This window comes from Anser brachyrhynchus (genome assembly GCF_964034855.1).
Source record: "Anser brachyrhynchus genome assembly, chromosome: Z".
NCBI classification, from domain to species: Eukaryota; Metazoa; Chordata; class Aves; order Anseriformes; family Anatidae; genus Anser; species Anser brachyrhynchus.
The window spans coordinates 16,477,039-16,489,254 of NC_137697.1; the positions used below are offsets into that span (position 1 = coordinate 16,477,039).

A 12,216-nucleotide genomic window follows, 5' to 3' on the forward strand; every position below is an offset into this window, starting at 1 on the left:
AACTGCAACTTTTGTAAGGCCCAGAGCTATTTTAGGAGGATTTTTCTGATGCTAGAATCAGTGCAGGGTGGATCCAATTTCCCTGGCAGCAAATGCCATTTAGAGGGTGGAGTTGGCAATAGACTGGGTTTATACACCAGATCATCCTTCAGCTCTTACTCACATTAGTTCTGCCCTTCTCTTCCTCAGTTCTTCCAGTCCTAGCTCACAGCCTAGCGATTTCTTATTTTCTTTTTAAAGATCTCTAGCTTTCCTAGAGAATTTCAAAAGCAGCCATTCAACTGCAGCCAGTAAACACTTGTTTAAACAAACAAATGAACAAAAAACCCAAACAAAGCAAAGATCAAAGCCTTCGTATTTACAGAGATAAAAGGCTGAGAGTAGGCTACAAACCAAACCAGGACTGGTCATCCAAGCGAGCGCACGGAGAGCTGTGCTGCCTGTGCTGTGCCCTGAGCAAAGCAAACACTGGACAGCATCCGTCAGGCTTTGCTACTGCTCGGAACCATGGAGACATGGACGAAGAAGTTGATTTTTGTGCTGGCTGTGACAACGCCCTGAGAAGCACATATTAAAATTACTGACTGGGAAGCAGTTCTGACACAGGGTACTGGAGAGTTTCTTCCTTCTCCTCAGTTTGGGGAGCAGTTACGTAGCATCAGACCTTTACTGCAGCTGGATAAATTCAGAGGCTCCGTAGAGACCTGTCCCTGTCCAGAGGCTCCATTTTTTTGGAACCACAAAAAAAAACGTATTTTTACACGAACAGACCGCAGCAGATTACTATCCCTCCTGCTCACGGATCGCAACATTTGCAGGATGACTGATGGTGACAACTGCCTAAGGTGGCAGTCGGCCTGACACAGCGTCTCCTCCAGCCTCTGAACCACACCACGCGCGGAGCTGTATCTGCTCCCTCTGAAGGGCTCCGCGCACAGCCCAGCAGAGGACAGTGTCTAGCAAGAAGACAGCTGTCCCGTGGGTTCTGCCTAATTTACAGAAGCAAAGCAGCATGGAGACACATTAAGTATCAAGCGGTCCTTTCCTGTTCAGTAGCTAAAACTGCCGAATTCTTGCCACTGCTGGCACATCCCGCTGGAAGCAAAGCTCTAGCTTTCTGGAAATATATGAGTGCATTGTGCCGCTGTTATTCCGAGTGGAGAAGTGAAGCGGAGGCATATCTCTCGGCTCATCTTAATCCCTAGAGCACAGAAAAGGAAAAGGAAGAATGTTCTCCCTTTCTATTCAAAGCAACTTCAAAAGTTAGATGCTATTAGTGACAGACTGGTAGGAAAAAAAAAAAGAATTAAATCCTTGTCCAAGACACAGATTCCAATGAAACCTTTGAAGCTACTGAAGTAAAAGGAAGTACTTGGTTCCCTGACAAAATTTTACTGCAGAGCTCTAACCGTATCTTATCTCTATCTTCTGAATTTGATTACAAGGCTTAGCCTGAGATATTAGCTCTGGTACAATTTCAAGATTACAGGGCAGGAAGACTAAGACTAAGGAAGGCAACTGGATGGAACATTTATAGGCTGTTTGTCAGGAAAGAACTACGATGTACCACGTCCTGTCAGTACCAAAGCATGGTCACGGGTAGGTATGAGGGAGGAAGAAGGCATAGAAACAGGAAAATATACAAAGAAAACATATACAGTTTGTATAAAGCAAAGGTGAAATCATATCAAGATCATCCCAAATCCACATCAGTAAGCTGTGTTTAACTCAGAAAACTGATGGCTCCAAATGGATGCCACATTCCACAGCTCAGTTACCTGGTTTTGCAGGAATAACATGATAAAACAGGCATACATCAGTCTAATTAGCACTTGAGCTACAAAATTTCTAATTGTTTTTAAAGCCCCGGGACAAATGCCGAACTTTAACTTTGTTCATCAAAACCTGCTGAAGTACCATCACCTTTAGATGGCACTTTGCTAAAGGATGCTGCTATAAATACTGCTATACACATATGAGTCGACTATGAAATCCGAAAACAAACAAACAAAAAGCCAACTCCACGGAATGTTCTGCCCTCACATTGGGTCTTTACTAATTACTCTTCAGTGCACAGTTCCCTTTAACTAAACGAACCTTAACCAGATGGTACAGCACCACTTCAGTGCCATATGGAAAATCTCGGTCTCTGATTTCATAGGGTGTCTAAGTCATACAGAAGCCCTCGTGTTTAGACTGATCCCTTGAAAGCTTGTCTCCGATACAAACCAAGACGAGTCCATAAATCCTAACTGGAAGTTTCAGTCCTCGCAGAGGTAGAGACACATTTGTAATATTTTTTGAACGTTAGTGGATTAGGAGCTTAACAACCAGTAATCAAAGCTTAAATGGACCGTTAAGAAAAAAGTCCAGTTTGGTTTCCCCAGCTTGCTAAAGGCAATCACTGGTGACAAAGTTAGAGGAAGCAGATATTGTAGCCAAGCTTTTTAAAAGAATGCCAGTTGTTTAAACAGGAACCATTTAAGTGTTGCTTAGCTATCTCTGACTGTCCCTGCCTCCATGCTTTCTGCAAGTCCTCAGTTATAAAGGCACAGTAGCTCACAAAAGACTGGCAAATATCGGAAACAACGTCTGGCCAGGTAGCCAGCTATCTCCTCTCTGTGCACCGCTGTCTTGGCTGTGCTGGGGGAGGCAGGGAGGCGGCAGCACAGCCAGGGCCCTAGGGACACGCACCACCGGCAGGAGTTTCAGCTCCTGCAGGAAGCATGCGCTTTCAGTTTTTGGCATATGTGAGCTGTTTACTTGTGGGTACAGCTCTCTCACCATCACAAATGAATCTGGACTCAGAATCCTTGAGATGGGAAGCAGAGATTTTTTTTTTTTTTTTGCTTTAGAGCCATTCTACCAGAACTTAGCATCTTGGAAAATGCTCATAAGAGAATTTTTAGTGTATATAGTTTCCCTTTGCCATGGGTGAACAACTGGGAAAGCAAAGCCTTTCATTTCTGACACTGGTGGATTGAGAAACTCGCGCAGAGTTTCTATCCAAGAATTAGTATGTTGCCTGCCACAGCAAAGCAGCTGTTTGGTCTAATGCACAGGAGTCTGAAATAAAGTGCAGTTTAAAGGGAGGAAACTGCAGAAGGCAAAAAGGAGGTCTGTTAGTGTCGGATGCGTACCCACAAGAAGGCACTGCCATGATGTCTCCACCGAGACCACCAGCAGCACAGCTTTGCAAACAACCCCTCGCTGCTGGTGCATCGTAAGGGCAGAGGTGCTCTGACCCGTGCCAGTAGCCCTGTCAGTGGCATTTTGCAACTCATTAACTTCTGAACTGGCCTATCACATTTGTGGTGGAGGATGTCTGACCAGGAGAGGTTAAAGTTTCTAGAGCTCTGAGGAATCATTTTTTTAAACTATTATGAATTTTTAATCATTACGCAGATACCTTACCCTGATTAAGTCTATGTACTTGCTGCAAAGAGGAAAAAATACCCAGGAGACAATTATTTTAAAAACTGAAAAAAGTTTTTATCAAATTGATTTGCTTTTATTTTGATATTAGAAAAACATAATCCTTTAAAAATAAAGTTTACAAAAGCTTATGAGAGGAATAGCACCGTTTTCAGTTTGAGTGTTCACGAGTTCTGAAACTCAGATCTATAAAAGTTCACAATGAACCCAGAGTGATGTTAAATCTATTTTCCTCTCAGAGACAGGATCTTCTGCTTTTGACTTTTTGCAAAGGGAAGCAAGCTAAAACTCCGAAGAAAGCTGAGACCGCCTTATTTTGCTGTTCTGAGACTCTGAAATTCTGAACCTTGTAAATCAGTTACACGAGTTTAATTTTAAGAAGTCACTTGCACATTATCATTTTACTCGTAACAGTGATGCTTTTATCCCTAGTAACTCAGTAGTGAGCTAAACTGTCCCAACAGATATTCCAACACAAAGCTCCTTATAAGGAAGAAATAATTCCTTCCCAGGGTCTATTCTCAATAAATGTAAACTGAATGGGCTCATTCCTTGAGGAAATACAGAGCAGCATTAATTCACAGAGCTCTGGGACTCTGGCACACACAATGCCCACCCCTTCAGCCCATCTCAGAATGACTTCATACGTCAAGTATCAAGCCACAAAAAGGCAGAGGACACAGAAATGAATGTCAAGAGGATTTAGTTCAAATTAAGATGTTTATCTCTTTACGTTATTTTAGAATAGCGCTAAAGCATGCTTAGTATTTTAAGTACATTTTCCTAAATGCTTTTGGACGCTAGCATCTGACTCCAGTTTTAGAATCATCACGGAATTTAATTAGAATAAAAAGCTGGCCTTTGAAAGGGCTCTTTCAGTGCTGCTGGTTTATTTACACTTTAATAGAGAGACTCTGAAGTCTTAAAAGAGCTGGCAATATTTATCCTAGAGTATTTGATTTTATTTAAAAGGCTAGTAAAAGGCAAGCTTCCTATATTTTTAACTCCTGAAATTAAAAATAGTTTCTGAACATATCCAATGAAACTATTTAAGAGAACGTTATAAACCAAAAAATTGATTGTGTGCTATTTTCTTCATTGACCAGTCTTCATCAACACTCATCACTACTGTCTTTTACTCCTGTGTTTGCATTTCCAGAGTCACTGCAGTGCAAAGTATAGCGATATTCACTACCTTTACCTACACCGCAGTTTTTCAAGCTTTCCAACGATGTATGTTAAAATACATTTGGAATCCATAAAACCTACAGCTTTTTTATACGAACTGCTTTGTTATCTCAAAGTCCTTCATGAAACAGGTTAAAAAAAACCCTTATTTTAGCACTGTAAATTCAGCTGTTTCAGTACACCTATCAGTCTTTCTTGTGCTTGATTATTTTAATGCCATCACCTCTTGATATGTTTTAATTAACGCTTAGTACTTTTGCTTGTGTCTTTCTGTAAAGCTCTAGCTCTAAGAACCATCTAGCATCCTTTCCTGAGTTTCTTCCTTTTTCTCCCTGATCCCCTATCCTCCTTATGTTTAGAAATATTTTATGCAGCACGTGAATCTAAACTCTTGTTCAGCTTAAATGCAGGAATGCCAAGTCTTTCTCTGAACGGTTGTTCTTGTTCTCATCTTTCCAGATAAATTTTAACCACCAGGGAGGGTGACTTTCGTTGGCCAGCATTAGGTTGTCTGCAATCCATTTTCCACATACAGACCATTGTTTGCTTCATACAAAGACAACTGTGCAGCTGTATGCGATCTTTCTTTCAAATTAGGGCAACTGGTAGAATGTTCTGTCCTTGTGTGCGTTACTGCGAGGAACGAGAATGACTGCAAGCAGCCGAAGGCTTTGAAACATTAAGAACAAATTTCACTGAGTGGTCGCCAAGGGTACTTCTCCGAGTAGCTCACAGAGCAGACTTTGATTAAGTGCAGGAGGTTAATCATGTTAAGGCTGCTGTTCTGCAGCTTTCCCTCTGTGCAACTCTGGAATGCAGACCTTCCAAAACTGTGAGGCAAAAAAAGATGAAATGAATGCTCAGCTCAGCAAGGTCCTTCCAAAAGAAGAACATCCACTGAAAGAGAAACTAACTACAAATTTATATACGGTTAAGCTTTAGCACATTTTAATTTCTTTCCTGGAATTAACACACCCTTCTGGTTGCTTTCAGAAAGCTGAGGAGCTCAAGCGGCAATACTGGCAGGACAAAGGAACTTCAGAGTATAATTTGTGAGCTGTTACGCTGCTACATCGATGCAGAAGGAGCCCAAGGAGAAGCGTAGCTGTTGCTTACGGCATAATTTCAAAAGCAAAGATGCCATTACCTCTTCGTGTACTTCCTAGCCCAGGAAAGAAAAAAGCTTCAATAGCACCCCGTGTAGCTATTAATATTCATAGACTTAGTGGGAAGTAGCTATTCCTGCTGAGTGGTAGATGGATGGAGAAAGTGGATCTGTGGGCTTTTCTCTTGGATTTTGTAAGTGAATTTGATAATGGAAAAGACCTGAAAAGACCCGAGAATGACTAAGTTGAGGTAACAGACACACGGGCTACTTTTGCCTGTTAGGGAATTTCTATTTTTCATTGGTGTACTTCTCACTCTTCTTGTTCCTCAATTTTTACTGTAAAGCTTCTTTGCTGTGACAGGAAGAATTCCTCCAATAGCACCAACGTGTTATTTTTATTGCAGCAGGTGGCTAAGACCTGTTAAGGCACAGCCATTACCCAATTTAGAAGAGCATTTCTACTGACTCGCTAGACGCTTGCTTAAAACAGAAATAGTGCTAGAGCGACGTAGAAGAAAAATTGCTTCAAGATGCGAAAAATTATTAGCAACGACTAAGCGACGGGGACAAAATTAAATACATTTTCCCTCTGCTGCCGTGTGCGATCGCAAAGTCGTTAAGTTTTCACCGCGACAGGCGTTTCTTTTCCCTGATCCCGGACACACCGGAATCAGCGCCACGTTAGCCGCAAGAGGAAGCTCACCACGCCCGCCTCCTGCCGGGAGCGCTCAGGCCCCTCAGCACCCCCACGATCCGGTGGGAGCCCGGTACGCGAGGCCAGCGGGCCGCCCGCACAAGGGGTGCCCACGGCGACCCCCAGCTGCCCGGCAGCACGGCGCAGCGCCCCGCCAACGGATAAACGAATAAAAACGGGGCTGGGGGGGGGTGGGTACCTAGAGGCAAAGGGAATCTCTGCGGGTGGAACAGTTCGGTGCTACCCCCAGGCCAGCCACGCGGCTGCTGGCGCTCCCCGCTGCTCCCAAGGCACGGCGCCGTTACCGCACGGCTCCCGGCGCCCGCTGAGGCACCGGGCGGCCGCTCCGGCTCGGAACGCGCCACAAGGCCCCCACCTAACGGCCGGGCACCCCGCGGGGGTCGGGGCCGGGCCGAGCCCCCCCCCCCGGCGGTCCCGGCGGCGCGGCGGAGGGCACTCACCTGCGGGCCGCCCGGCCGCCATCTCACCGCCGGGGCCCGGCCCCGCCGCCGCTACCGTAATATCGCGAGTTGCGCGGGGTGCGCAGCCCCCCCCCGCGGCACGCGCCCGGCCCTTACCGTATTCCTCCTACTGCGCGCGCCCCGCGCCGCAGAGGTGACCGGGTTGAGGCGGCCCCGCCCCCGCGTTCCGCTCCCTGCGCGGCGTCAGCGGGGAGGGGGGGGGGGGAGGGAGGGGGGAGCGGCGGGGCGGGGCGGGGCGGGGCGGGGCCGCGCCCCCTTTTTCCCACACCGAGCGCGTGACGTCAGCGGGGGCCGTGCGTGTGTGTGCGTGTGTGCGTGTGTGCGTGTGCGGGCGGGCGGGCGCTCGCCTCCCCCCTCCCTCCCGTGGGCGAGGCGCTGGCCACGCCCCCGCCGCCATATAAGGGCACGGGGGGCGTGTCCTCCGGCGGCGGCGGCGGCCGTCCGCCCGGTGCCGGTTATAGGCTACCGCCACTTCCGCCGCCCGCTTAGAAGCGGCGCGATCATGGCGGAGCGCGGACAGCTCCCTCCCCCCGCCAAGCGCCTGTGCTGCAGACCCGGCTACGGGCCGGGCTGCCGGCCGGGGCAGCGGGCGGGCGGCGGCGGGGGGCCCGGCGGCGGGGCGCTGTGCGCCGGGCCTTCCTCCGCGGCCGCCGCCGCCGCGCTGGGGCTGCTGCCGCTGGGCAAGACGCAGAGCCCCGAGTCGCTGCTGGACATCGCGGCCCGCAAGGTGGCGGAGAAGTGGCCGTTCCAGCGGGTGGAGGAGCGCTTCGAGCGCATCCCGGAGCCGGTGCAGCGCAGGATCGTCTACTGGTCGTTCCCCCGCAGCGAGAGGGAGATCTGCATGTACTCCTCCTTCAACACCGGCGCCGAGGACCCCGCCGCCGTCTCCGCCGTCGTCTCCGTCTCCGCAGCCTCCGCCGCGGCCGCCGGGGGGGCCGGCACCGCGCCCGGCGGGGCCGCGGAGGCCGCCGCCGACGAGAGCCGCCTGCCCTTCCGCAGGGGCATCGCGCTGCTCGACGGCGGCTGCGTGGACAACGTCCTGCAAGTCGGTGAGTCACCGCGCGTCCGTGTGTCCCCGCGTGTGTCCGTGTGTCCCCGCCGCCTTCCTCCCCCCCCCCCCCCGGTGCTGTCCCTTTAACCGCCGGTAATCCCGCCGGGCTCTGCCCCCCTCGCAGCGCCCACCCCCGGTAATCCGGGTCACCGCCGTGCCGTGCCCCCCCCGCAGGGGGCTGCCGTGGGGAGGGGGTGCCCCCCGCCTTGCACACTCACTTGCACACATAACACACACACGGAGCCGCCGCCGGTGGAAATGAATCAGCAGAAGGCGGCACACGGGGGCGGGTTTGGGGAAAGGGGGGGGGGGGGTCGGGGAGGAGAAGGCTTGGGGGGGGGGGTTTAAAGGGGGGGGGGGGGGGGAGGAATGCGGCGTGCTCCGAAATAAAGAGAAGCGAAAACGGGTGCGAGACCCCCCGGTCTGCGGTGCGGGGGAGGAAGAGGAGGAGGAGGAGGAGGGTGTGTGGGGGGAGCCGCGAACAAAGGCATTTCTAGGGCAGCGGCGAGCGGGAGGGACCGTGGGGGGGGGGGGGGTGGACACACGAAATCCGCAGCGTGCGTGTTATTTTTGTTTTATTTATTTGTTTTTTTTTTTGGGGGGGGGGCGAGGAGCTTCGCGACAACAGCGGTGACAACGCTGGGGGGAGGGTGGGGGGCTGCGCTTCCTCCTGCTGGAACAATGCTCCCTCCTCTTCCTCCTGCTGCTGCTGCCTGCCTTTAAAGGGGCACGGAGGTGGGCGCACTGTTCCTGCGGGGAGGGGAGGGGGGGGGGGACGTCTCTCCTCGCCCCCCACCCCCCCTTTCGGGGGGGTGGGGGGCGAGGAGAGACGTCCCCCCCCCCCAAAACACGCGTGGGAGACCCAGCTTCCACGGGGGGTGCGCTTTGTGGCTGGCGGTGCCCCGCGGAGGAGGCGGCGACCGGGCACTTTGTTCCCATCTTCATGTTTATTTGCGTCTCTTCCTTCCCCCCCCAACCACACATACACACACACACACCCCGCCCCCGAGGGGAAGCCAGACAAAAGAGCCTGGTGAATTACTGTGTGTTATCTTCTTTTCATAATTTTTATTATTATTGTTATTATTATTATCATCATTTTTTTATATGGTTTCACGCACGGCGCGTCCTCTGAGCCTTTTGTTCGTGCCGGGCTCTGTCCCCCCGCAGCATGCCGGCTGCTCTGCATGGCCATTTATTTCCCGAAGGGAAGCTCTCCGTTCCCGTTCCTAGGCTCGCTGCCCTTCCCTCCAGCCTAGAGGGAGTTCGGCTCCAAGACAATCACTTCTTTTTTTCCTCTCCTCTCTCTAAATCTAATTAACTTTCTTATAAGTTTCATCTTTTGGCTTTCTCTCCCTTTCCAAAGGTCTGAGGCGCATCTGTGGTTCCTCAGGACTGGCAAAACCAGAAGTAGGGCTTTTTTAGTTTGGTTGGCAGCACTGAGTTTTTTTTTTTCTTCCCCATTTGCTTGCACTTGATTCTGTTTGCAAGCGATGAGGAATGACAGGAGTGCACATAGGGAGGGTTTCTTGGCTGATTACATTTAAGCCAGGAATTCACTGTGAAAATAAAGCCAAGGGGCGATAAATAAAAGATGCAATCTTCCCTAGGAGACAGACACCCAGCGTGGGCTTTGCCTCGCTCGCTTTCAGCGGTGGAATAGGCCTCAGTCAGTAGTTGTGAAAGGAAAAAGTAACTTTTTGTATGGCTCCTAAAGGGGAGGGGCGTTGAGTAATGTTGGCAAGGGTCAACATGAAGAAAGAAAATATGCATAAATACAACTGAAGTGTTGACTGCTGCTTCTGGAGCCCTTACACGCATTCCAAACAAATGCTGAAAATACATATATTTTCTCTCCTTTCCCAACCTTATGTGAGCCTCCTTTGGAGAGCCGTGAAAAAAACAGTGGTGGAAGCCATCGATAGCGAACACGTCGGCTCGTCCCATGGCTCGGGTGGCCGGGCTGCTGGAGGACACCGCTGGCACGGGTCTCCTCCGGAGCAGGGAGGTGCGACTGAAAGCAAACTCAACCGGGGCGAGTTGGGTTGGGTGGGGAGTGGGATCGGCTCCGTGTCACGCAGCTGAATGTGTGGCATTGAGGGAGATTTAGCGCGGAGTTTGTGTAAGCGCATGTTTAGCAGCCATATAAATGTGAACTTATGTTCTTTGCAGTGTGAGTAATGGAAACTCTGTAAATGTTTACTGTAGTACTATGGAAAAGTGCAGCTATTGGACAAAGTACATTTTATTACATATCAGTTGTAAGAGACTCGCTTGTAACACTATTACTATATGCAGGGGATACAGATTTGATTTGCGAGGGGGACGCATAAATTTCACTTCGGTGGTAGTTGAATGGATCCATTTGCTTCTGAATTTTACATCTTAGTCTAGCCCCGCATAAACATTCAGACAATCTTTTCACAGCAACTCGTTTCAAGCCATAGAATTTCAAAATCCTGGTGTCTACATGCTGCTGGAAGTCTTCACGTGCGTCTGCTTCGTGGCCCCAATTCGTCTCACACGTGTAATGCAGAGAATAAAAGGGAGTTGACGCGTTGGTGATATGCACAACCCGTGTTCTTATTAATCAGGTGGTAAGGCTGTCCACTAGCCATTTAAAGTCGAATGGTCGTCCTAGCATCATAATTAGTATTACTTCATTTCGGAGGATTTTTCTCCAGAGAAGTTGGCTTCAAAATTGTACTTGCATGTAACTTACTGGTTTTTGTAGCTTTTTTGATATCTTTCAACTGGATGTAAAGATTTCTTTAGATTGTTTATAAAAATAGAAGGTATGTTCTTAGAACAAACCATTTAAACAGTATAAAATGGAGCTTTTCTACTATATGTGTTTTTCATGTATTTCAAGCCAAGTATTTTTAGTAAAAGTTGCAGTCTAAACATGAAAGCGCTGGGTAAATACAACAATCTGGGAGGAAAATTAGAAATCGGCTGTGCTTCATTTGGCCAAATTCATGAAGATGCCAGGAGCGAGCAGACAGTTTTAGCTGGTGGAGTGTATATTTGGTTTCTGAGGTTAGTCCCAAATTAGTATCCAGCGCCGTGCCGCCGTCACGGCGGTGCTGTCAGTGTTAGCGAGAGGTGCGATCCCTCAGTAGTGCAGCTGGCGTGGCGAGAGCCCTATGCCCTGCTTGGGGAGAAGGGGAGAAGCCCCCTTCCCCCTGCTCGAGGACTTTCTGCTCCGAGCTGCACTTGCTGTAGTGGCCCGAAGCTCGTCTCTGCCACTGAGCTGCATCCGCGTTAGAAGGACCTGATGTGTTTTTTTGGTATGCCGTGTAAGTACTCCTGGAACATCCTCGTCTGCCTCTAATTTGAGGTTGGCTTGCCTGTGCTGCACGGACCTTGCTTGCTCATACGGGTCTCCCTTTAAGGTGTTAGAGTCCTCTCCGCAGTAGCGTAAGGCTTTGTAATCACCGTAGTCATGCCTCTTAGGTATGAATGGCAAGAGGGTGAGTTGGAGGGAAGAAACTCTAAGGGAAGGGAAACAAAGTAAAGAATTAATTGACTGGTGCTTACCGCAGCTCTGAAATTAATGTTAACGTTGGGAGGTGGAAAGCTACCTTGTCTGGGGGAGAAGGGTTCAGCTGAAGTGTCATCAGCGTGGAGCTGCGGGTTTGCTTGTCTGAAGCCCCTCGGTGAGATGTCATCAGAGGGGTGCAACCGAAATGCTTTATTTAAGAAAAATAAAGTAGAATTTCTCAAGTGTAAAATAATGCTAGGAACTCCATGGATGTTTCTTCAGTTGATTCCTAAATGAAGTTAAGACTTGGGACTTTTTTTCCTGATTTTCTTTTGATGAGAAGTATTTATCTTCTGACTCAGAGGTGCGTTTATCATCTATTATTCCAGCTAATTATCCCCCCTTTTTTCTTCCTTTTTTTCTTTTAAACAAGTATGAGCTACAAGGTGGCGATTGCGTTTGAAACCAGGAGAAGCCATTTTTAACCAGGAAGAGAAGCTTTACAAGACCCTCCTGGTAACTGCTGTCTGCAATTCTGGCTGAATGGGATATACATGTATGGTAATCAGCAACTTTCAGGTCCTTTTCGTGGATGATGATTCCCGTTAATCACTTTTGTCCTTCATGGCCATCTTTGCCCAGAACAACATGGAACTGTAGAGCACGTAAAACAAGCGTAATTTCTTTTCTCTGAGGGTTTAATTGTTTGAGTGCCAGCAGTATAATGTGAAACACCTTTCCGTTGATAAAAACCACACCAGGTATATTACTAGC

General features: G+C 49.2%; 2 protein-coding genes across 51 annotated transcripts in view; one reads left to right on the top strand and one right to left on the bottom strand.

The window, feature by feature from the left end:
* LOC308185686 (uncharacterized protein) overlaps positions 1–7,122 on the bottom strand; it is a 41,683-nt gene extending 34,561 nt beyond the window's left edge. For 33 of the 50 annotated variants that reach the window (XR_013943593.1, XR_013943613.1, XR_013943614.1 and 30 more), the window contains exon 1: positions 6,887–6,961. Coding sequence is in view for 7 of the 50 variants with exons in the window: in XM_080574131.1 (XP_080430257.1) it covers positions 394–517 (124 nt within the window). In the remaining 43 variants the exon portion in view is untranslated. The other 17 variants (XR_013943604.1, XR_013943605.1, XR_013943606.1 and 14 more) reach the window with 13 other exon arrangements.
* Positions 7,123–7,342: 220 nt separating this feature from the next.
* ZSWIM6 (zinc finger SWIM-type containing 6) overlaps positions 7,343–12,216 on the top strand; it is a 114,907-nt gene continuing 110,033 nt past the window's right edge. The window contains 3 exon segments of the mRNA XM_080574112.1: positions 7,343–7,789; positions 7,791–7,825; positions 7,828–7,956. Coding sequence (XP_080430238.1) covers positions 7,410–7,789; positions 7,791–7,825; positions 7,828–7,956 — 544 coding nt within the window. The 5' untranslated portion in view covers positions 7,343–7,409.